The sequence below is a fragment of the Pygocentrus nattereri genome, chromosome 20 (assembly GCF_015220715.1).
Source record: "Pygocentrus nattereri isolate fPygNat1 chromosome 20, fPygNat1.pri, whole genome shotgun sequence".
Taxonomy (NCBI): Eukaryota; Metazoa; Chordata; class Actinopteri; order Characiformes; family Serrasalmidae; genus Pygocentrus; species Pygocentrus nattereri.
Genome location: NC_051230.1, coordinates 35528529 through 35554138, shown reverse-complemented (window position 1 = coordinate 35554138; position 25610 = coordinate 35528529). Strand labels below are relative to the sequence as shown.

Below are 25610 nucleotides of genomic sequence, written 5' to 3'. Positions count from 1 at the left end.
CACAAAACCCTTTTTCTCTGCCTGAACTCTGTTCAGGGAAAGGTCCATTTCATGTACCAGAACACAAAGACAAAAAGTAGAAAGAAAAGATGAAAATGCAAAAAAAAATGTATCAGTTTGTCATGTCTTCTGTAAGCTGCTTTTTCATTCAATAATTTGCTCATTGTTGTGAATTATTCAACCTGATGTCAGTGCATATCAAGGCCCCAAGTTGAGGTGCTTTTCACAAGCACTCAGACTGCACCAGCTCTCCTTGCCAAATATCACGAGGCAGTAAAGGGACCAACCTCTGTCTTTGATTTAAACCTAGATCACTTGTTACACTGGCATCCATACTCAACATTCTGTTGATACTGCTCAATTGCCAAAAAATAGCCTTTTCTGAGTTTTAGCCAACTACAGTATTTCCCTCAAGTGAATATCATGTCTCTACTTTCAATGCATACCTATTGATCTATTATTCAATACCATATTTGCCTTATTCATTTCTAGTCAATAAAGAAATCTTTGTTGAAGTACCTTTTCTTTGATTTTTATATAATTATTACACTGTTATATGGTCCCTGACCATATGAAGTACCATGGTCTGAGCTAAAGCCAAAAAAGTAAATAGTTTGTGTTTATGTATGTAATAGATACTATCTTTGTTGAGTGAAACTCATTGCATCACAGAAACTATGATTGGTGTTTTTCATAAATTTCTACATTTTGATCTAGTAATGTCCAGGAAGAGAGGGGTCAGCTGTTACTTTACTGACATGTTTCATCATCCTGCTGCTGTAGATGTCCTTAAGCATTGGCAGACTACATCCAATGATCGTCTCTGCTGAGTATACACTGGAGCTTGGCTCTCTGGGAAAAGTATGACATGACCCTTCCAGGTAAGGGGAGAGGACCAGCCCCAGGTGGAGGAATTGAAGTACCTTGGGTTCTTGTTTATGAGTGATGGAAAGAGGGGTCGTGAGTTTGGCTGCAGTCTGGGACAGGCAGTAGCAGTAATGTGGTTGTTGTACTGTACTGTAGTGGTGAAGAGGGAGCTGACCCATAAGACAAAGCTGTTTGTTTACAAGACAGTGCACATCCCCTCTATGGTCTTTTACGTGTTGAGCAGCAGGGGGTTGCTGCTGCACCAGGAGACTTCCTCCATGACTTCCATCCCTGTTGGTTAGCTGCAGACTTCAGGAACTTCACAGCTTGTTCCTTAGAGACAGTCTTTACAGACTGCAAAGAAACAGTAAGAGCACACAAATTTGAGGAACAGCAGTACCGACATATTTTCCTAGCTGCCCCTGCTCACTTCTGCTTGTCAGGAATTGCATGGTCCACCAGGAAATAGGAGTTAGAAGACAGCAGGGACAGTTTGACCTGCAGCAGCTCTGCCTCTATGGTGTTGAAAGCCAAACTGAAGTCCACAAACAGATCTCTAGTGTAGGTTCCAAGACTGTCAAGATGCTGTAGCCTGAGGTTTAAGACCAAGTTGCCTGCATCATTGTTAGCTTTGTATGTGAACTTCAGAAGATCCAGCAGGATTTGTAATGGCCTTCAGGTGGGCTAGGACCAGGTGTTCAAAAGCTCCAGTGAGTGATTTCAAAATGAACAGGAGAGAATGCAGCTAACAATTTGTCCAGGACCTTTAATTAAAAAAATGTATTTCACAAAAAAGCATAGAAAATGTACCTTTATATGTCCATTGTAATTCAGTAGAATGCTAGCAGTACTGCTTCTGGGTGCTGACAGGTTAGCGTTACTACTACAGAGTGCTGATTTGCTGGTGAAAGGAGCAGCTCATTGGCTTATTTAATTCACACTTACCGCTGTCATGAATGTACATGTTAAAATGTCTTGTACTGTTCTTTGTTTAGAATATGAAGTCTTTTTTTCTCTACAAAAATGTTTATGCATTAACAAACTACAATTTGGCTATTAAAATGTTATTATAGTGTACCACAGCGCTTAAGCACCAACTTACAAAAGCCATATTTTAGTTTTCATACACGGTCACTGCAAATTATTCTGGCCCAGATCTTGCCCATATCCTCCATTTTCCACTTGCCATGTAGATTGACAGCACTTAGGTGGACCACTCCCAGTTGCTACCAGATTATCACCACACATCAGCCAAAATGAAAGCACAAAACTGGGCCTATTCCGGCCCAGTTGTGCTCTGCACTTTAAGCTGACATGTGACTCACATCTAACAACTGGGGCAAGTAGGCGGTATGAAAATGGGAAGTGGTTGTGGGGTGTGGGCCAGACCTGGGCCAGAATAATTTTGCTTTCTGAGACAAGTCGGGTGTGGATCTGTTCCAGATATGGAGAAGATCCAGACCAGACTTGTTTCAGATAGTAAGATTATTCTGGCCCAGGTATGGTCCACACCTTTCCTCCCATTTTCATCTGGCCCACTTGCCACATGAATTGACTGCATGAGGGCAGTCCACTCATGGTTGCCTGATGAGGGCAACATACACACCAGCATAGTGCCACAAAATTAAATGCACCACTAGGCCTAATCTGGATCACAAATGGCCCCACACTGGATTTGTTCCAGAATAAACTGATGGCTTCAAATGTGGTCATACTGAAGAAAAAGTTCAGTGAGGAACTTCAACAAGTGTGTCTCATGACACTTTTGTCCTTTCTGCTCTGCTTTGGTCATGTTTGGTTCAATATTGATCCACAGAAAACTACCTGGTATCTCTAAAATGATAACTTTACAGCACAAAGAAAAAACATTCTTAAATTTAGGTGCAAAATAATAGAAGAAGATATTTTTTCTTCTTTTTCCCCCAGTAATATTGGAACATTTCTACTGTTCCATTAATCATGAAATATTTACATGTAAAAGGCTACTGATGTTTTCAAATTTGAAATAATAATAAAAAAAAACACAAATATGGAGATACAAGGCTTTGTCCCAGCAGTGACTATGTTTAGTGGATCTGAGCAAATAGCAAATGAGAGTACATACAAGGTAGATGTATCTAATACACTGGCAACTCTGTGTGAAACTCAACTTTAGATGTCCAGTTTCAGATACAGAAAAAACAACTCGTTAGATAAGTACTATTTTAAAATAGTAATGTCAATCCCTTACCAAGAATTATTACACATGAAGTTCTTGGAAAGTGCTGATTTATCCCATTCATGACATTTACATTTACATAAAATATAAAACAACAACAAATCAAAACCAATCAAACTATCGGCATCAGGTTCAAATCCAATTCCAAATGAATTTGGGACTGTATCTGAAATGCCAATAAAAAGGCAAAGCAACATAAACATTTATGTTAATTAGCATTTTTATACATGAAATTACATAATTATGTATGATATAATAAAAAAGGCAGCATAACAGTAAAACTTTATATTTTCTTTGATAGGTAACACTTCTATGTTGTCATCAAGGCACTGGCCAGTGCTGGACAGCAGCCGTTTCTTACTGGAGTCCTGTAGAAATTTATATTAGAATAGATGTTAATAGGGGTATGCTAATGCAATCCAATAAGAAAGATAAATAAAAGGCGCTAGCTAACGTTCTAACATCATAACACGGTAACCGCGAACTAACGCGCTAGCTAACGTTCTAACATGATAACACGGTAACTACGAACTAACGCGCTAGCTAACGTTCTAACATGATAACCTAGAACTAAGACGCTAGCTAACGTTCTAACATTCTAACTTACTAACACGCTTACCGCAAACCAAGGCGCTAGCTGACGTGCTAACTAACATTTGCCCTTGTTAGCTAAATGTAACAAAAAGCATATAAATAACAAGTTAACTTGGTAGTAATATATTTACAACGAGACAATTACTTCACTTCACCGTGTCTAATACTGAGGTTTACATTAATAACGAATAATACTAATAAATACAACTCTAACACCGCACCGTAACTGCAGACAGTTAGCTGTTTAGCTGTCTGACAGAAAGGAAAAGATTCACCTTATTGACTGTCCTTTATTAAATCACTTTAGCTTGACTCAGTCAGACTGACGTCAGTTCTATGTAAATAATACATTTTAAACCAACATGCCTTTATGTATTTAGTCAGTTTAACTCAAATATTAAATTATCAAACTTAATAATGTCCCGTTTAAATTCTTTTCTCAACTGGCTGTGTCAGTAAAAAATGAAAACTTTTGCGTGGGACCCCTTCTTAACTTTGATGATTATGATGGACAGGATGGTGTTAAACACATTTAAAAATGGATTTGTCTGGCCTGTTCATACAAGACAAGGTATCTACAAAGATTTGTAAAAACTAAGACATTGGTGGGGGTGATAGACGTAATCACTCACATTATATGGTCTATATCTGTTTTATAATAATATTGGCTTTTTATATGCGAGCCACTTTTGGCTCACATGCAGTTCGTATCAGAAGTGGACCAAATCTGTTTAAATCTGCTGCCTTAGGCCCACTTGCAGGGTGCCAGGGCCAACAGTGGGCCAGCAGTGCCATATGACTGCGAGAAGTGGCCCTCATCCACTCAGAGACTGCAGTTTTATTGCTTCACTATAATTCACACTGTAACTCTACCGCCGCCTTTTGACCTACAGTTACTGTTTGGTTGGTACAGGGGTGGTTGGTTAGTGTAGTGGCTCTGCCTTCTATGCTGTAGACTGGGGTTCAATCCCCCTCCAGGGCAAGCACCCTACACTATACCAATAAGGGTCCTTGGGCAAGACTCCTAACACCGCCTTGGCCTTCCTGTGTAAAATGATCAAATTGTAAGTCGCTCTGGATAAGAGTGTCAGCAAAATGCCATAAATGTAAATGTAATGTAAATGTTTATGTGTTAGTCTGCATTTCTTGTTTTTGACCTGGCTTTATGTTTTTGTCTACTGTGTTTGTACTGCTGCTTTATTGTATTCATTTTTTAAACACTGCACTGTCCTGACAGTGTTTCGTTACAGTGGTTCATTGTACTGTCAACCCTGCACTTGTGTAATGACAATACAGATCAGTTTAATTGAACTGAATTGAATAAGCAGGGATGCAGTTTGCCCACCCATTCTATCATCCCACATGCTTTGTTCACAGGATCACAATAAATTTCATTTTGTATTGTATTTTGAACCCCAGTGTCAGATCTTTTTAGATGTTTTGAGAATAAAGAGAGAAAACCTTAGGAATTAAGTCCAAAGTGTAAATAGCTCACACTCTGTATTCTGACACCATGTTCACAGAGTCATAATAATATTCTACGGTCAAAGTTCGTCTGCTGAGACTTAAACAAGATCGTCAGGCTTTCTCAGAGATGTTTTAAGACTGGGGAAATAAAGCTGTAGGATTTAAACACAAACTGTGCTGCAGCAGATGAGTTGTCGTCTTTGACTTTACAACTACAAGGTGGACCGACAAGGTAGGAGTGTCTAATAGAGTGGACAGTGAGTGGACACAGTGTTTAAAAACTCCAGCAGCACTGCAGTGTCTGATCCACTCACAGTCAAGATACTTCAGCATCTTCTTTCTTCTACTTAAGGATTTTGATCTATTCTTTTAAAACACACCGCATTTTATTTCCATGTGCGATCTTTCTGCCATCTACAGGGGGCAGAGTGTAACTGCAGCAGCATTTATCGGGAAGCTGGAGAGAAGACGGCGAACGGGAATCCTGTACTGGTCGTGTTGGTGTCTGATCCAGACTGGAGTGACTGAATCTGATGCAGCTCAGCTTTCAGATGATCCGACCACAGCAGTGCAGTGAGTGTTTAAATCAGCCTTTAGTCTGCCGTGTTATGTAGAGCTGGGATTCACAGCCTGCTTGTTCAGGTAAAGGCTGCTAAGCTAGTTAGCTCATCTTGAGGAGCCACATCTGTGTCTATATAATCACACACAGGCCAAAATAACAAAGGAAACTAACGGTTCTGGATGAGGGACTGAATGAGGAGAAGAGCCGCACTGCACAACAGAACAGCTGCAGCTCTGATGACTTGTGTCAGCTCGGTAGCGCTAAAGTTAGACTGACGTTGGAGGTTCATGATCAGATGAACATCTTGGAGGACTATTTCTTTTCATGCCAGCTACTGTACATTTAACACTGGACAAGTAAGTCAGGCCAACTGCTTTTAGACAAGTTTTCTTGTTTGTGCATGGCATTGATCACCTCTCTTAATTTTTAACTCTTTTGACTTAGCCATATTTCAAACATGCAAGCAAACTTTCCATTATTGTTTTCAGAGACTTTAAAGACTGTTGTCTTTTTGTGATGCTTAGAGAGAAATTGTTCCTTAAGAAAGAACGTAAGACGTGACATAAGATGAGGAATTTAAAAATGGCACATGACATTTTGGAAACAAACACACGCATATTAGTCTCATCTTTGCTAACAGGTCTGACTTGGACACCATGTAATTTTTTAAATCAGAGCCTGCTATGTTTTTAAATTAGTATTAAAAATCAAGCTGATCAATCACAGCTGTGTTTTCATGATTGCAGCCCAAACAATTGTGCATCAGGCTGGTGGCACAGCAGCTCATCTTGCCTGTGGCAGGGCACAAAACCTCACACAGCACAGACTTTTAGGTTAAGGATCATATGTCTTAGACCACAGCTGAAATGCTATGAGTGTGCTACAGTGACTGGATGTAGCTGTAGTTCATTTGCTCCTTTTTAATAAGAGGATCAAGAAGCAGAAGCAGAGCCTCTAACTCCCCCACTGACTGTAGGATTGCCCATTATACAGCTTCAGCTCTTGAAATAGACAGCAGAACTTTGTGTATATACATTGTTTTGTTGAAGTGCTTAAAAGAAAAAACAGGGTTAAGGCAGAAAGCCACTTTGGATGTGACGTGAAGGTCCTAATACATTAAAAGTAGCATCAGTTTTTTTTATGTTGGTAAACATTTTAGTTGATCAGAATGGACCTTAACAGGACCACCATTTGCCCTGCCTCCTGACCAAGTCAATGTCCATTGAGATGTTTCTCTGTACACATCGTCATAGGCCAATTCGGTCGATGTCACCCAATCCAAATAAGCAGGTTTTTTCATAGGTAGTTTGGACTTTAGTGGTCAATCTGTATATCTAAAAAGTTTGGGGGGATTCGGTGATTGGCTTTTCCGCATAAGATAGAATACATTTCTTTCTTTACACTGTCTGGCAGTTGATATAAGTGGAGCGTTCATGATTTGGACCAGACTGCTCTTGTTGCATTGCATGTTGAGTTTATATTTTCTTTTTTTCTTCTTCCAGAAACGAATGATGTCCTGTTTCAAGTCTTCCCCTGCACTTTCCTTCTCAGTTGAAATGTCAGGATTTTACACCAAGAGGAATGTTTAGCTGCTGAAACAGGTCATGCACAAGAATATGGCTTCAAAGAGAAGGTCTGATACTCAGCAAACACAATCTGATACCTCATACACGAACACATCTCGCAAACGAAAACGGAAACGCGGTACAGAGAAAAAACTTTACTGCTTGGACTGTGGAAAGAGTTTTACTGAACAGAGTAATCTCAGACGACACCAGCGCATTCACACAGGGGAGAAGCCGTATCGCTGCTCAGAGTGTGGGACGAGTTTTACACATAGTGGTAATCTTAAATCACACCAGCTCATTCACACAGGAGAGAAGCCGTATCTCTGCTCAGAATGTGGGAAGAGTTTCAATCGACAGGCTAATCTCAGAGAACACCAGCGCATTCACACAGGAGAAAAACCGTATCACTGCTCAGAGTGCGGGAAGAGTTTTAGTGTACAAAATACTCTCCAAAAACACCAGCGCATTCACACAGGAGAGAAGCCATATTACTGCTCAGAGTGTGGGAAGAATTTTACTGAACAGGGTCATCTGGATCAACACCAGTTGATTCACACAGGAGAGAAGCCGTATCTCTGCTCAGACTGTGGGAAGAGTTTCAATCGGCAGGCTAATCTCCGAGAACATCAGCTCATTCACACAGGAGAGAAGCCATATCTCTGCTCAGAGTGTGGGTTGAGTTTTACTGTACAGAGTAACCTCAAAACACACCAGCGCATTCACACAGGAGAGAAGCCGTATTACTGCTCAGAATGTGGGAGGAGTTTCAGGCAATCAAATACTTTGAAGAGACACAAGTGCAGTAAGAATAGAGGTGGAGATGAGCAGTATTGAAACCTTAATGCTACAGTATTGAAACCTTAATACTGTAAATGGTGGTTCCAGCCCTGGTGTTAAACTTTAAACCTCCTATTTTTAAATAATTGAACCACCACTCTCAAAAATGAGTTTTTGCTTTCTAATTTAGTGAATCTAAGCTGATGTAGAACTGTATAGCTGGTATAATAACAAATATGATGGAAGTTTTGGCAAACATTTTATAGTGTGCTTGGCTCCTTTATTCCCTCTTTTTTTCCGTTGTTTCCATTATGTTAACTAGTTAATGCTTGTTGCAGAGAAAGTGCCACTTTGTCTTCCCATGTAACCTCTAAAGCCCTATGAGCAATTCACACCGGATAAGAATTCTCATCAGAGTTGGGAGCGACTAATTGCCTCATGCATTTTATTGTTTTCATTGTCTTTTGTTAAAATATATATTAAAAAAAATTAAATTAGCTGTTATTTCCTTTACGATAACCATTTACTTTTCTGTCTACATTCAGTACATTATTATCATTGTCAATTTCAGTGCATAAAATCTTTTTTTTTCTTGTAATCATAACAATTTCTGAGTTATACATGTGAGACAGGACAGTAATGTAAAATATTGACCTGATTTCAGCAGAGAACAACAACCCAGCTTCGGATTTACCAGCTGCAGGTATGAATTTTATTGTTCTACCTTAAATGGCACAGCAGTTACTTTCTGGCACCTCAGGCATAATACTAATAACTGTCGCATCAAGTGTTGACTATGTAGTCAAAAATCCAAAAACACCGCCTTTGAATGTGGTTTGGCGTCATCTTGCTGAAATAAGCAAGGCCTCCTTCCCTGAAAAAAAAGAAAAAACGTATTGTAAATGGCAGCATTTGTTGTCAAAACGTGTAAATGTCATTCAGCATTAATGGTGCCTTCACAGATGTGCAAGTCACAAGTGCCATGTGCAGTAATAAACCCCCATACCATCATGGTTGCTATATAAATATTGCACTGTACGCAATGGTTTATGGCTGAAATATTATTGAAATTAAAATACATAGAAATGAATATAATGCAGTTATTGAATTGCATCCAAAATCCAAGTGTTGTGTTTGATTGATGATATCTAGCTGCCCCATACACAGGTGTTTTGAGTGTTGTATGTAATGCGGCTAAAATACTACTTAATTAAAAAAAAAAAAGTATATAGAATAGAAAATGAATCACATCTAAAATCCAGAAGTAGTGCATCATCACTGCCAACTAGCAGCACCATACACAGTTGATTTGATTGTTGTACATAATGAGACTGAAATATTATTTAAATTAAAAATCTACATACTGTAAACAGTTGTTTTTAGTGTTGTATCAAATGCAGCTTAGCTGCTATTGAAACTCAAATGGGAAAATCTAGAGGTTGTGTATCATTTTTGACATCTAGCTACAACATTTACAGTTGATTGTTGTGTCGTATGTGATCTGCATTAAATGTTATTGAAATTCAAAATGAAAATAATAATATAAACCAGATATTGCCTTATATAAATATTCCATATATTGTGCATCCTCACTTGCATCTAGCTGCGCCATTCATAGTTAACTTCAACATTGTATATAATTTCAAGTAAATATGAAGAAGTTATTGAACTATATTCAGAGGTTGTGCGCCACTGCTGCAACTCAGTTGCAACATTCACCACCAGTTTTAGTGTTGTATATTATGCGGTTCAAATGCTATTGAAGACCACAATATGACAGGCTAGAATCAAAAGCTGTGAATAAACAGCATCAGCCAGAGAATAAGATGCCAGGAATAAGGAGCCAGATAAATTGGAAACTGCAGTTAAGTAGCTAATTTCAGCCTTGAGTAATGTGAGTCTTTGGGTTAGAAGATTTGGTTGATAATGTTTTCATAGTTGAGTTTGGCAACCATAGAGCAGTTTGATTCAGATTTACTTGGCAAGTTAGTTGCAAACACATCAAACATGTCCTTTAGATTAAGACTTTATGATTCTTGGCTTAAACCATGTGCTTCTGTTTTTTTTTTTCTTTTCTTTGTGTGTGTGTGTGAAAATGTTATCAAGTCAAATCTATTTTATAACAAATTGTAATGATTAGTCCTGTTATGAGAAAACAGCAGTTTAGAGTAATATTAAGAGCTTCCTGATAGCTGTGAGTATCTGGGTGGGAGTTCAGAGGGGGGTGTAATGTGCCATTCAGGAACTCGATTGGTCTAGTTCATGTTTCCAATCTCAGTCCTGGAGACCACATGCTCTGTGGGTTTTTGTGCTTTCCCTCCTTCAACATTCACAATCCAGCATTGAATCAGTTAATGAGTTGACTCGGTACTGCTGGATGAGGATAACGTCAGCGTATCAGTCTCTGTTTTTTACTTTATATTAATTTACAGCTACATAATCAATATGGCATGTTTTTGCACATTGTTTTATTAGTATTTGATTGATAATATCTGCTGTATGTGTTCAGCCTGATAATGGAGCAGATAGTCATACACGTAAAGGACTCATCTTTACAGTTTGTATGAAAATGAATGAAGGCGGTGACTTGGATAGTATAGAATACAAAAGAACAGAGGTCCATGAGATAAGCCAAAAATCACAAATCTTGTTACAAAAGTTGGCTGTAAAGCCAAAAAACAGCATTTCAACCCATTAGATAAGATCTTTGTTACCACAACAAATTAACTGACGGGTTAAATTTATATAATATAAATCATAAGTAAATGAGAAACAAATGCTCCTTGTTTGCCAGACCCAACTAGGAAAAGATGATCAACCAAGGCTGCTTCAGTCCAGGTGGTGGCGCTACTTCTGTAACTCTCACTTTCTCCAACTGCAGTAAAGTGGAGAAGCAGAAGATTGTGTTGTGGTCAATAGACAACACGCTTGGACAATGTTGTTGGAGGACCAGAGCCCAGCGCTGAGCTGCTGAAGGTAGGAATCTGTCCGAGACTTTAACCCTCACTGTTCTTCATTCAGACAAACAGCTGGAGAGACATTTGAGTTCTGGGAAGAAGATCTGCTTTATAATAGATTACAGACGCACAGAAGCAGCTTCATTCAGACAGAGCTGAGTAATGTGAGCTGCTGGGCCAGGAGATTTGGTAGATAATCCTTTCCCAGTTGGGTTTTACAAGCATAGAGCAGTTTGTTTCTGATTTGTTCATATATATGATGTATGTGTGTGTGTGTGTGTGTGTGTATATATATATATATATATATATATATATATATATATATTTTTTTTTTTTTTTTTATGAAATGAGCACAATATACATTGAGTGCATCTACATGTAATTAATAATCTGAAAACTGAAGAAAATCAATGCGTTAACATGCATTTGAGTAATTAGATAAGGGGGAAAGTCCAGGTCTACATGAGTCAGGCAGTAATCAGATTTCTGCTTTTCAGCCAGCCGATAAACTCACAGAGCAAGATGTGATGTACATTTAAAACGTGCCCTCGTGCCAGTTTACATGAAATATTAATATACATCATCTAGAAGATGAAGAATATTTAAATCCTATGTTTTGTCAAGCATTTAGTTGGTTTCAGTGTCACTCCAAAAGTGTTTTGCTGCCCTCTCATGGCAACACTGCTTTTGCAGACTGAGAAATGTTAAAGAAATCACAGTAAGAGTTTACATACACTGAAAATCTCATTACTGAGATAAAGTCCAACTTCTTAATCGGATTTCTTAATCAGATTTCTAGATCCTACTCTGATATAAAAAATCTGAGTTTGCTGTTTACATGAACATTTAAATAAACAGGTAAAATCCAGTGATTGGATTATTGAGCGCATGGAAACGCACTCATTGGCTGTGTTTACATGCAAAGATTTTTGCCAATCCAATTGAATACAGTCGGATTACAGATTCAGACTGAGGTGTTTATTTTCACTCTGTTCAACAGTTTGATGGAAAATCTTCATTTGCATGCTCACTACAAGTAATCTGATGCAAAATAATGCGCATGCGTGGAGTAGTGCTTATGGTAAACGTTACCATGACAGCGAACATCACATGACGTCCAGTTAGAGTGAGGTGAGCAGCAGTGAGCAGTGCTTGTGTTTTTAACTGCTTTAAAATGATATCAGACTCAGAAAAATGTCCTTCACATGTACATACAAAGGATGTTGCGAGAGGAAGACGTTGTGTTCTGAGAAACGTAAACTGGACCACCGCCATCTTTTAAAGATCAGAGAATGAACTTTGTCTCCTCTGCAGACCAGTTTCTGCTCCACCATATTGAACATTATAAACCTTTTGCTATGATGTGACGCACATGCAGAACGGACTTTCCGATAGGGAATGTAATCAGATACAGGTGTTTACATGGATATTATTTTTCTATTTAACAGATTAATTAGAGGTTTACCCATCTCGTACAGTTGGATAGAAATTGTATTCCGAATGGAATACAACTAGGCTACTCCGATTGAGGTGTAAGTCGGATTATTAACGGATTATTAGGCTACATGTAAACGTGGCTTCTGATAGGTGAGTGACTGTTTCGCGTTGTGAAGACATCATAACTATAAAGGAACACCAGCCCCACTACTGCAACACAACTTATTGTCTCAAACACATTAAGACGACAAGCAATTCAACAAATTAACTTTTGATGAGGCACACGTTAATTAAATTATCATCTGTTAATTAAAACCATTCCAGATGAATACCTCATGAAGCAGAATGAGAAAATGTCATGAGTGTGCAAAGCTGTTATCAAGGCCAAATATGTTTACTTTGAATAAAATATGGCATAAAACGTATTCTGGTTTAATACTTTTTTGTTTACTACATAATTCCATATGTGCTCCTTCATAGTTTTGATGTTTTCAGTATTAATCTACATTGTGGAAAATGATAAAAGAAAAAACCCTGAATGAGATGTGTCCAAGCTTTTGACTGGTACTATATGATCTTGTTATCATATTTTTTTAACTGTTGTGGTGGCAGTTTTCAAATAATCAGTCATTTTTACTGTGAAGAAATCCATCTTAGCCCTGGGATTTCCAGTATTGACATGACTATTTTAGTGGCCTATATGTCTGTGTGAAAAGTTTGAATAATTAGGTGATTGGCATTTTCACATCAGATGGAAGGTTTTTCTTTATTCACTCTTTCTACCAGTTGATGTAAGTGGAGCATTCATGATTTGGAGCAGACTACTTTTGTTGCATTGCATGTTGATGTTCTTTTTTTCTTTTTCCAGGAATACATGATGTCCTGTTTCAAGTCTTCTTCTGAACTTTCCTACCCAGCTTAAGTGTGCTTCTGTAAACGCATCAGAACATTCCACCAAGAGGGATGTTAAGCTGCTGAAACAGGAATATGGCGTCCAGAGGTTATGTTACTCAGCAAACACCACGTGCTACCCTCCACATGAACACATCTCGCAGACAAGCACAGGATTGCAGTAAGAAGAGAAAACACTACTGCTCAGAGTGTGGACAGAGTTTTACTCGACAGAGTAATCTCCAAAGACACCAGCTCATTCACACAGGAGAGAAGCCGTATCACTGCTCAGACTGTGGGAAGAGTTTTAATCGGCCGAGTCATCTCCAACGCCACCAGCTCACTCACACAGGAGAGAAGCTGTATCACTGCTCAGAGTGCGGAAAGTGTTTTAATCAGCAGACTATCCTCAGTCGACACCAGCGCATTCACACAGGAGAGAAGCTCCATCGCTGCTCAGAGTGTGGGAAGAGTTTTACTCAGCAGAGCTCTCTCAAAACACACCAGCGCATTCACACAGGAGAGAAGCCGTATCACTGCTCAGGGTGTGGCAAGAGTTTTACTTCACAGAGTAATTTCCAACAACACCAGCTCATTCACACAGGAGAGAAGCCGTACTACTGCTCAGAGTGTGGAAGGAGTTTTACTCGACATAGTGTTCTCAAAAGACACCAGCAGATTCACAAAGGGGAGAAGCCGTTTCACTGCTCGGAGTGTGGGAAGAGTTTTAATCAACAGAGTTCTCTCATTAGACACCAGCAGACTCACAAAGTAGAGAAGCTGTGTCACTGCTCAGAGTGTGGAAGGAGTTTTAATAGGCAGAGTTCTCTTGAACGGCACCAGCTTATTCACGCAGGTATCAGACCATATTTTTGTTCAGAGTGCGAAAACAGTTTTAATTTTCTGAGTCATCTCAGAACACACCAGCGCGTTCACACAGGAGAGAAGCCGTATCACTGCTTAGAGTGTGGGACGAGTTTCAATCAACAGAGTTCTCTCAAAAGGCACCAGCGCATCCACACAGGAGAGAAGCCGTATCACTGCTTAGATTGTGGGACGAGTTTTAATCAACAGAGTACGCTCAAAACACACCAGCGCACTCACACAGGAGCGAAGCCCTATCACTGCTCAGAGTGTGGCAAGAGTTTTACTTCACAGAGTAATTTCCAGAAACACCAGCGCATTCATACGGGAGAGAAGCCGTATCACTGCTCAGAGTGTGGAAGGAGTTTTAATTTACACTTTAATCTCCAACAACACCAACGCATTCACACAGGAGAGAAGCCGTATTACTGCTCAGACTGTGGGAAGAGTTTCAGGCATTCCTATGCTATGAAAGTACACAAGTGCACTAGGAGCAGTGGGGGAAATAAGCAGGATAAGAGTGTAATCGTAACACATTCTGGGAATAGCGGTTTGCAGGGAACGTCTTTCCTGCCCTGATGTATAAAATTCTGTCCTTTGCTGTTTCTGATACAAGAAATATCTTATTAACAGTGTTACAATATGATGTAAACAATTGAGAGGTTCTGTATTCAGTAATACATTGTTTAGCTTCTAATGTAGTGTAGTCTTTCTATTGCAAGGATGGAAGAGTTGAAAAACATTTGATAGTGTTCTTGGCTCAGTGAGTCCCTTTTTTGCTTCTTTGAATCCTGCATGTTAACTAGTTAATATTAATGCTGCTAAGAAACAGATATGAGCCCTGAAGACTGCAAGTTTTCTGACATCAATTTGAGTGAGGTACCGGTGACCTTTCCTCAGTATGGCCTGTTCTTTGTGGCATAAAGTCGCATACAGGCCAGGTTACAACTCATTCAAAAACTTTTCTTTACTCTTCTCAGAGATTATAAGGACTGTTGATGGTCTTTGCAAGAGAATGATTGTTCCTTGATAAAGGCGCTGTGACATGATAAGGACTTTGTGGTACAGGAGTTTGAACTGTAGAAAGGTGACTCATTTGTGTTTCCTTAGTCGACGCAGCAATGACTCCATGTACAATTTTGTTTCTGAACCAATCCAGTTCTGCATAGTAATAGTTTTGATTTGTGATGATGAATCAAGGTGTATCCAGTTGTATATTTAGATTGTCTGATATACATTGGGGAAGGTGGGGAAGACACCGGTGGGTGTTTTGGTTGCTTTCTTTAAGCTTTTGTTTAATTAAGGCTATGCATGCAATGTTATGTGTGTTGTGAATGTGTAAATCTGTTGAGTTTATTTTCTTGCATATTTTTTTCCTTTTAAAGTTTTTTTTATGGTCCTGCAAATATAAAAAATCCTTTTAAATTTTAGAAACTGTTATTTTGGAAATCACTAACTGGTTTTCTGTTTAGTTTTTGCTGTTTGCTTAAATAGTACGGATGTACTGCCAGCCAAAGCGAACTTAAGAACTGAGAAGACCTGGTCTTCTTGGATCTCAGAAGCTAAATCAAGTAAAAGCTTATATAGTATTGGGTAATTTACCACAGCATGACAATGATGTTGAAAAGAAATGTATAAAAGTAATCTCGGCACCAAATATCGGCTATTTGTGTCTTTGATTAATAATAATCGCTAATTGGTCAACCCCTAATTCATATATGTTGTTTAGTAATTGATTGTATAGTACTTACATGTTAAAAGTAATCAGTCTTTCCAGCTGTTAAGACCACTGTTGAACTGTGGCTCAGGAGACACTGAGCAGCAAATCTAGTTTTTGTGATCAATAGTTTTTGTTATTTTCTTTTGAAAAAAATTCAGTACCAAACTGTGTACATAGCCAGGGCCTACAGGGGAAAAAAAAAAAACAAAAAAACCTCACATCGGATTTGGTCTACCGTAAATCAGTAGGTACGGGATAAAATGACCCATCTATCCCCAACACGGCAGACAACCTACAGATACTGAACCACATATTCCAAAGCTTCCCCACACCAACAAGCCTCTAGATGCCTCATTGCTATAACTTAAGTTACACTATGACAATTTTTTTAAGAAACACTATGATACGATTTTGATGAAGTCAAAAGGTTAAAGCTAAAAGCCTATCAAAATCACTGCCCAGTCTCTAATCAGTCTAGGCTTGGCTTTAATGATCCTAGCCATCCTTTTAAGATGACCTCCTGGCTTAAACCATGATTTGGTTTCCACTTGTTTCTGGCAGCTGTTTGAAGCTGTGTGTAAAACTGTCCACTGACTTATAGTGAGATTGAGAAGATAATAATAACAGTTCATTAGACCGAGGTTGGGTTGCTTTAGAATGGTTTTATTACTTAAAGTTGACACCACATGCAGAACCAATTCATTAACACAATATAGCATCTAGTCTTAAAACATGCACAAAAGTACAAATAAAATGTTGTAATTGGAAGTTACGGGATAAGTGAGCCAGTTAACTACAGTTAAAAGAAGAAACTACTCCCTTTGAATTGTGTCAATCCATAAATTAACGTTGGCTAATTTTAAAGTTCCATGGAACACCATATGCCTGTAAAGCGATTTTTAACCATAAATATAAAAAGTAAGAGTGGCCAGGAAGATTGTATGATTCTTTTAAATCCTGAAAAGTCTGTACATCTTGATTGTTGAAAATATTCCAATTATGATTATGAACTCTCTTGCCTCTTGTTTGGTTGAAAGTATTGTTCCATATTGGAGATTCTGCTGAGAATTTAAATGGACCACCCATAAATTTACTGACGTCTTGCCAAACAAGAAGAGAATTTGGACCAAAGGACCAAAAATATACCCTGAAATCTGGTAACACAAGGCTGCCATCAGTGTTCATTCTTCGTAGGGTTTTGAGTCTGATCATCAGTCTATTCTTATTCCAAATGAATGCTGAAACTTTAAAAAAGGTATAATGAGGACAAAGTGCAATAATGAAGAACAAAAAGGAGAGTCTTGGGAACATATTCATTTTGACTATTGCAATCCTGCCCTCAAGAGAAAGCTGCAAAGCACTCCATGCCTGCAAATCCTGGGTGATTTTAGTGGTTAATGCACAGTAGTTATTTTTATGAGTAGTCTTAATTTCCAGATAAGTTAGCCTGGAGTCATTAGACATGATGGGAGGAATAGAGGCGAATTTGCTAGCATCTGTCAAATGCATCAGAATGGAGTTTGACCAGTTAGTTTTATAACCACTTAAGCATCTAAAATGTTCAAATAGTTTAAGGCATAGTGGGAGAGAAAGTGCAAAGTTGGTCAAAAAGAGCAAAATATCATTTGAATGAAACAAGGCGTAATGGTTATTATCCTGAAGGATAACTGTGAAAATCATTTGATCCCGTCTTATGGTTTGAGCTAATGGTTCTAAAAACAGAGTGAATAGAGCAGGCAAGAGAGCACATCCTTGTCTTGTGTCTCTAAGCTGTTCGAACAGGGCAGATCTACAAACCCCCATCATCATAGAGGCAGTAAAGTTAGTATACAAAATATTTATCATATGGACAAAACATGGAAATCCAAATCGAGCAACTTTAGGTTTTCCCATAAGTCTCATTAAACCTGGACTGAAGATAATCCACACACTTCACTGGAGGATATTTGTTTGATCCATCACAACAACTTATCATGACGTTGTCATCTGGCTGCACAAAGAAGGTCATACTCTGCCGCTCCTTGTTTGAGTCACCAACAGGGGGCAGCCTAACCCTATGGACCTGAAAGATTATGACACAGAAATAAAAAAGATGGTCAAATGAAATATAAGGATAATTATTGCTTTCATATGTGCGTAAATAACTTTGTCTGCGTTTCTTCATTTGATTTTGTATTAGGTTGAGACTCAATAGAGATATTTACAGAAGATACAAACACGTCGCTGGTCCATCTCTGCATCAAGTCTGCAATGTTGATCAGAACAGTTCCAGGAATGCATGGAGCGGAGATAAACTCCCCTTTACGGCTCTTGACCTTAAAGAAAACACACAGAAACTTACTCATTATTTCTCTCAACTTACTGTACTATGGGAGTCATACTTACTGCAAAGCTGCCAAGCTGTTTTTGCTTAGTATAGCAGTTAATCTCAAATTTAATTATAGAACATTTTGTTGTTCTATGACACAAAGGATCTGCAGGAAGGTTTAGCTGAAAAGCAGTGGTGGTGCAATGTTATTTGTTCAAATATGTTCTGAAAGAAAGAGCCATCAGAAGAAAACCTTACCTGTGACTTGGGCAAGCCAAGCATGCTGAAAATGGGTACTGTGAATTTATGATGTAAAACTAAACTCTTTAGCTACAATCACCAAAGATGTGTTTGTTTCTCTTTGTTTCTGGAACAGCATTTGATGAAAAGAACACCTTGTCCACTATTATTCATGGAGTGAATTTATTATGCTCTGGGGCTGTTTGGGAACCAAGAATATCATAGAACTAGAGACATTCTGTAAGAAAAAGTGGGTGAAATTCATAATCCAAGAATATATAGATTGCTAGTTGGCTACAAAAAGCATTTACAAACTATGATATCTGTGAAAGGGGGTTCAATATGATGTAGTGATGACTAGATAAATTTTCAATACAGAAAAATTACGGAGTTGCTGAAATTTCAGTTTATTAGAGCTCTCATAATTATAAAAGCACACTGTTTAAACAAAACCTGTGTTTCAAGTGTCCCGCTCTAATGTTCAAGGCACAGGCTATGTTAGCCCCAAGCTAACCCACTGGCCACAAGCTAACATGCTAGTAATAATACAGAAGTGCTATGTGCCATGCTGCAGTATGGTTAATTTTACTATTCTAAGCTCCATTAAAAATGAGGCTGTAGGAGATGTTATTAAACTGTCCTGCATTTCACTTTCTCACCTGCAGGCCTTCCTCCTTGCTTTGGAAGAGAAGAGTGATGCTGCCATAGTCAGAGTGCTCCCCACAGCGGATCTGATCATGCTTCACACTCTTCACTGGAGGGTAATACAGAGTACGCAGGGTACTGCCATTCTCTTCACCTTGACAGCAAGAGAAGCAAATGTTAGAACCTTGTTCTCAATCTGTGTTCACCTACATAAAGAGAAAATATGTTCGAGTAGATGCTTGAACAAGCTCCTGTTCATCTAGAATTATGCAGCAGTTATACTGCATTATATTGACTGACCGCTAAATTTCACATTGATAGATAGCAACGACTAAAGGTGCAATATTTTAATACAGTATTGAAAAATGCATCATAATTAAGTATTGTACAATTTTCTTTATGTTTCAATCTATTGTTTTCTTTTTCAGAACCATTAGAGTATCATTAAGGCTCTGTAGATACTGACACAAAATACTGAAAACCGAATCAAAGCTTGACCTCAGAATTAAAAATTAAACCCAATCTGAAAAAAGTATACTGAATATCCTAAAGACAACCTACCATACCCGGTTTGTTCAATTGTTCAAGTGGTGCAAGTTAATTGTCAGTATTGAGTACAATGAACATAACAGCAAAGTGCCTTTGAGGGGGCACCTTGTAGTATCATCAACTTGTGTTCAGTACTGGTACCTACAAAACTTACCAAACAATCTAAATGTGAGCTCATCTTCCTACCTGAACCAGCCTACCTACCATCACTGCAGTGCTTCCTGAAAGGACACCACAGTGAGATCCTACAGTCCTACAGTGGAACCCCTGTTGGTGTTACTCCAGCTCTCTTGACTGAATCTACTTGACTGCTTCACAGCAATTTTCTGTGCTGCTCACCTGATTATGACCAGCTTTCAGTAGCTTCACCTGATGCTACAGGTCCCTCCAGGGTTTTAGTGTAAGTACCTAATAATTCCTTCAGGTTCACCAGCTACCCTTGTGTTCAAATGAATGTTCACCTGTGTCATAAATCCTAACCTCTTTCTTGGTCTTCTGGATCTACATTAAGTGTTAATCTGACACAAAACACAAACATTTATCACTTAATATTTTATGTGGAGTTTGAGCAGCTTACCACTGTATAATTCCATTCATGTATATTTCTGTCATTTCTGACTATAATTCACTATCGAGTGCTGCCCAAAGGAAGAGGAGTTCCTCTTTTAATTTTTGCAGTGTTTCAAAGTTTACTCCTTGTATCATCTTCGGGAGTTTTTTCGTTGCCATTGAGACGCTGCTGTCCTCAACTCAGACTAAGTGTCTGATTTTTGTAATGCCACCTTATAACTATTGTGCAAAAGTACTGGGCCGTATAAAACAGTAACTTAAACTGAAAAAGAACAACAGAGTACAGAGTTTGTGTTTATGAAAGCATGTGCACACATTACACATCATTCAGCTTACTTCCAATCTGCCCGTGTGCTTTGAGAAACACCTCAGGGTCTATGCCGAGACTGAGCGCCATCACTCTGAGCACTCGGAGAGCGAGCTTTATACAGCGTTTGTAGAAGGTCACCAGGGTCGTGCGAAACTCTTCTGAGGGCCATGCCTAAGTTGACAAAAAAGTGACAAATCTTAACAAATGGACTTTCCCTGGCAAAAAACTTCATTAAGAAAATTCATCAGCAATAAGGTGTTGTACTGTAAAATAAGATGGAATTACAATATCTTCGCGCAGAGAAGTCGTGTTAAAGGCTTCCTTCAAATCTCCTGGACGGCGAGGATTCAAACTGTGGAAATGAGAATGATGCAGGTTAGATTGACCTAAATAATCGACCATAATAACTCTGCCTGTCTACATAAGATGTCATAATAAAGCTGCAGAGAGGCTACCTTTCTCTCTCTAAAGAGACCCAGCCATGATTGACGCTGTTTGAATAGCTGCCACGGCTGTAGGGTCTTTTGTCCTCTTCCATAAACATGAAGAACTTTTTGGAAACTGCCATGATATGATCCACCTGCAAAATCATAAAGTTTGGGTTTTTATTAGCACACAGTGCGCAGGACCCTATTGGAGTATTTAGAGCTTTTCTTTTCCTTATTATTATTCTTTTTTCTCCTCTGAACAAATCGCCCATAAGAAAGCGTACAAGGTACATTGTAGAGACATGAAACCTGGTCAAGGTAGTAGTCCCTCTGGCTACTCAAGTGCAAGATATGGGCCCTAATGGCCTAAACGCACCCATTTGGCCTTGTAACACCTAAACCAAATTTTCTTTCATTTTTTCTAGAGTAATGCATCATCTTTTCAAAAGTTTGTCTTAAAATACTTTGTGACCTCTGTAGGTAAATAATTATCAAAAAAAAATCTTGGATTTTTACTCCACACTGTCTCCTTCTGTCAATCAATCATTGCAGCTTTGGCCTTTCTAACTTAAACTGCTATATGTCAAGAGCTTATGTTCTGGTGATCTCAAAGTTTCAAACTCTTGTATACGTAGAGATTATAATGAAGTTGCAAAGTTTGTTCCAGAGTGGCACGTAGGGGATGCCACAGCAGTCAAAAACACTTAAAATCATTAAAAAACATCACCATTACTTTTATATTATACAATATACATGTAAATACTCAGTTTTCTATGATTCAGTTCTCTCCTGAAAAACTTTGTCCTTGCAAGTTACATCAGAAAATGGACCTCATGTTCTTATTCAAAGACTACAGCTTATTATACCAAGGTCAAAAGGTCAATCTGGACAAAAACTCGAAAAGCACCTGTTGTTGAAGCCCTGTGATCAAGAATCATAACATTTGGAGACCATCTGACAGACTTTCACTTCTCCTTTTTGAGAAGTTCCTCTGTGAGCACTGGGTCTCATTATGGCGGGCATGTCAAAAGGCATGTCAGAGAACGAACTAGTTTTGTAAAAAAAATGCAGGACTGAGAGCCAATGACGCCGAACCAGCGGCCCGAGTAGCCGATCGGGGTCTTGTTTCTGACACCTAACTTATAACCATGTCTTTCCTCAGTAAGTGGCAGAGCCCAGAGAGAGAAGGAGACCAATGGAGACTCAAAAAAGGGGAAAAGTGGAAAAGAACCCCCACACAACACACACCGAGCTGGAAAGTCCCTGTAAACTCACTCTGTAATTTTGTATGCCTAAGATCACCATAGCCATTATTTGACTTTGTTAAAAACTTTTGTATGTTATACAAAGATTAAAAACTCAGTACGTATGAACTTCTAGAATGTTTGAAGCCCACTGCTCACCATGTATGGCAAACAAAGGCTTTGAAACCCTAAATTAACCCTAGATTAACTGGTATTCACACCTTGAAATAATCGAAAAGGGATCTGTAGCGTCCACATGCTTGTGTGAAGCAAGTGCACACAAAGGGGAGTTGGACTTTGACCCCTCCGCTTTACTAACACAAATGCAAAACTACTGGATCTGTTGTTAGAGTGATGCAGTCTGATGAACGGTCTGATTAATTTTCCAAGTGTGGAGAGTCGTTTGGGGAAACCTTTTACCTTCAGAAATGTCCAGATCTGCTTCTCCTGCCAAACACAGCTAATGGACAACACTGTAGCGTGTTAGGGGAATGTGTTTCTGATGATTTGAATTTTCTAAATTATTTTTGCTGGGGTACTCTTACTGTGGAGAGAAGCACTGGGGGCTGCCACATTCTGCCTTTGGACCGAAGAACTGGGCAGCCGGGTTGAGCGCTTTTTTGGGAGAGAGGCCTACGCCCTACGCAGAGTTCGCTGTTAGCATCGCCTTCCCTCTGTGAGGCAAGCTGTGGCTGAATACAGTCCCGGCCTGTAAATAGCTCCGTTTCTTTCTTTCTTCAGTACCAGAAACGCTGTGATATACATGCGGATGAAATATATAGTAACATTAATTTGAGAGACACCAACATTAATCACTTTAAAACTAGCAGTTCAGTTCAGTGTTGGGCAACGTTTACAGCCCGGTAAAAAGCCCTGCCCGGTCCAAATCAGTTCCTGCTCCCAAATACAGCAACGATAAGCTCCATAATGGACGTCACGAATCAGGGTGAAATATCTGGCTATAACGACGCATTACAATTACCACTCTACACCTGAGCAGGTCAGGGTTCCATCAGGAGGAACATGCATACACAACATGACTGTCACTTTCATCCACAGGTACAGTGTCCATAACTGAGCTTCTCTCAGAACAGTAATGTGTTAGTTAATAAAAATAAGTGTTTATTTATTATTGAGTGTCATTCTTAAAGACAGTAACCAGAAGCTATTGTACTGTATGTTATAGTGTCACAGGATCCCGTGAATTAAAGAGGAACTGAACGGGTTTAGACTCCGAACCGTTACGGGGACTTCTCAGAACCGTGATACAGAACCAAACTGGAAGGATCTGTTTCTATTAAACAAACTTTCCTGGTAGACCAAAGAGGAACGGAAACTGCAAGCCTGGTTTAGGAAACTATAAAAGCTACGTTTTGATTTTTCCTCTGACAGCAGAACTAAAATCGAGAATCGCCCGTTTCAGCACTGGTTTCTGACCAAAGCTGCATGGGCCTGTTTTAGGGGGAGTAACGTCGCATGATTAGAGAGGGTCTCAAGTTGGTCTCCCGCCATTTGACGGGGGGCGTCTGTGCTCAAGTTCAAGATAAGCAGAGTCCGACCCCCCCTGACCAGCAGGCTGCACGTGGACGCCTCAGATTACGCCTTTACTTTCGCTTCACAGAAAACAGCACAAGGGTCTCACACTGGCAGGTCAGAGGAACGAACTCAGGACGCTGCGCTCACCTGGGGGCTGAGAGGCCGTCAGTCATAGCGACCAGTCCTATAAAACTCGCTCAGCTCAGAAAAGCCCACAGCCCTGCGCTTCAACCCCCAGCGCACGGACTGTAGCCCACCACACCACTGACCACGCGCCGTTCAGCGTTACATCGGCCAACGCATCAAATGGCGGGAAACCAACAGGAGACCCCCTTAATTCCATCATCAGATCGTTTTCACAGACAGAGCAAAGCTGCACGTCGAATCCACAACACCTTTACAGAGCCTAATGAAGGCCAATGAAGCCTAATGAAGGCCAATGAAGCCTAATAAAGCCTATTGAAGTCCAATGAAGCCTAATGAAGGCCAATGTAGTTTTCCAGTATGCCAGAACGACAGGCCTGATCTCTGAGCTCCTGCGACCAAAAGCGCGCGCTGCTCGATTACTCGCGCTAAAGTGAAAGTGTAAAGTGAGAAAAAGTAAACACCCCCCTATTCCGTGGTTGTGAGTTTGGTGTTTGGCTCTATGGTCAGTTTGGCGCTATGGTCAATTGGTGAAGCTGTAAAAGCTGCTTCTTTGTTTTCCCGCTGCCCCATCAGTAACCGGACTCCGTGACCCCGTTTCTGGGCTCTGAGTGACCAACTACACGGACCCGCTCCGCGTGCGGCTCTGTTTAACTGGCTGCCCGGATGAAACGTGTCCGACTTTTCTCCAACCCGCCCAAAGGCGCTGAGAACACGCGGCGCACGCACCTCGTCCTGCTCTATTCCGGTGTTCTTCAGGTAAACAAAGCCCACTTCAGTGAAGGCCCTCCGCACCTCCTCGCGGAGCTCCTGCAGCCGCTCTCCGGGAACGGCGTCGTCCTCATCATCTCGGAGCTTGTACTCACCAAAGTCGACGATCGGGATGGCGTCCATGCTGTGGCGCGTCTTCCGAGCAGCCGGCTAGGCGGGGACGGCGGCGTCCCCTCGCCTCCACACTCAGGAGGAGGACCGGCCGAGTGACGCGCCGAGGGCGGAGCGGTTCACTGAGCAGCGGCTTCGTTACTGCTCGCTAAGGCGGTGTTGGTGGGTGTTCAGGGGCGATTCGCCTCCTGCTGCTCGCGAACACCGCCCGGAAGCAAAAGGACATTTTAAAGTCGTGGAGAAACAAATAAGAAGCTGCAGTCGCGGGATTTGGTCAAAATCTTTCCGTCTCGCCCAGAATATCTGATCAAATCAGCCGACTGAGTACAAGGGACCGTCTGTAAAGTGCGGGACTGCGTCAACGTTGGTTTGGACCACGTTGATTTCTACCGGCTGCTGAGACCTCGACGTGAACTAGTTAAGGGGCCGTCTACAAAGTACACTACAGTAAAGTTGCAAGTCGGGTGAAGACCAGCGGGGGAAAAGCACGTTATTAAAACTCAGCCTTTATGGGCCACAGAATGTCTGCCGATCACAACATGGAATTAAAGTTTTAGAAAAGAGCTGTATTTACTGCTTTGTTAACAAAAACAACAAATACTAAATACTAAGTTCACCTGCATGATGCACTACAACTCTTATATCAGCATATATAATGTCTGCCAAGCTCTTGTGACAAGGTTATGTGAATTAACTTCAATGACGTTTGAGTGTAGTGAAAAAGTCCCTTAACAGATTTAAGTAAAGCATTAAAAAGCTGTTATATTCACAGTGGTGGTGATAGGAACCAGACGTCCACCTCTAAAAGCTCCTCGCAGAAGGTTATTCCATG

At 40.0% G+C, this 25610-nt stretch overlaps 2 protein-coding genes across 3 annotated transcripts in view; one reads left to right on the top strand and one right to left on the bottom strand.

Moving 5' to 3' along the window:
• LOC108414800 (zinc finger protein 850-like) overlaps nucleotides 1-17048 on the top strand; it is a 32440-nt gene extending 15392 nt beyond the window's left edge. Inside the window, exons 3-5 of the mRNA XM_037531530.1 lie at nucleotides 7428-8046; nucleotides 13199-13205; nucleotides 13573-17048. Coding sequence (XP_037387427.1) covers nucleotides 7428-8046; nucleotides 13199-13205; nucleotides 13573-14781 — 1835 coding nt within the window. The 3' untranslated portion in view covers nucleotides 14782-17048. The remainder of the gene's footprint in view (nucleotides 1-7427; nucleotides 8047-13198; nucleotides 13206-13572) is intronic.
• LOC108414799 (UPF0676 protein C1494.01-like) lies at nucleotides 16565-25147 on the bottom strand. Of its 2 annotated transcripts, none has more exons than XM_037531496.1 (7): nucleotides 24626-25147; nucleotides 21000-21124; nucleotides 20830-20896; nucleotides 20571-20715; nucleotides 19130-19269; nucleotides 18127-18237; nucleotides 16565-17984 (listed from the first exon to the last, which is right to left on the bottom strand). In XM_037531496.1, exons 1-7 carry the CDS (start codon nucleotides 24788-24790, stop codon nucleotides 17802-17804), a joined length of 936 nt encoding a protein of 311 aa, XP_037387393.1. In that variant the 5' UTR covers nucleotides 24791-25147; the 3' UTR covers nucleotides 16565-17801. The 2 variants fall into 2 exon arrangements, with proteins under 2 accessions (XP_037387393.1, XP_037387394.1); XM_037531497.1 differs by having other exon boundaries at nucleotides 24763-25147.
• Nucleotides 25148-25610: the final 463 nt, after the last annotated feature.

Excerpts from the sequence above, each read along its gene's own strand:
- LOC108414799 (XM_037531496.1), bottom strand. The coding sequence starts at position 24,790 with ATGGACGCCATCCCGATCGTCGACTTTGGTGAGTACAAGCTCCGAGAT. Across the intron at positions 21,125-24,625 it reads CCGGAATAGAGCAGGACGAG|GTGGATCATATCATGGCAGT; the intron begins GTGCGTGCGCCG and ends ATGATTTTGCAG. Across the intron at positions 19,270-20,570 it reads AGCACACGGGCAGATTGGAA|GTGAAGAGAATGGCAGTACC; the intron begins GTAAGCTGAATG and ends CTTGCTGTCAAG.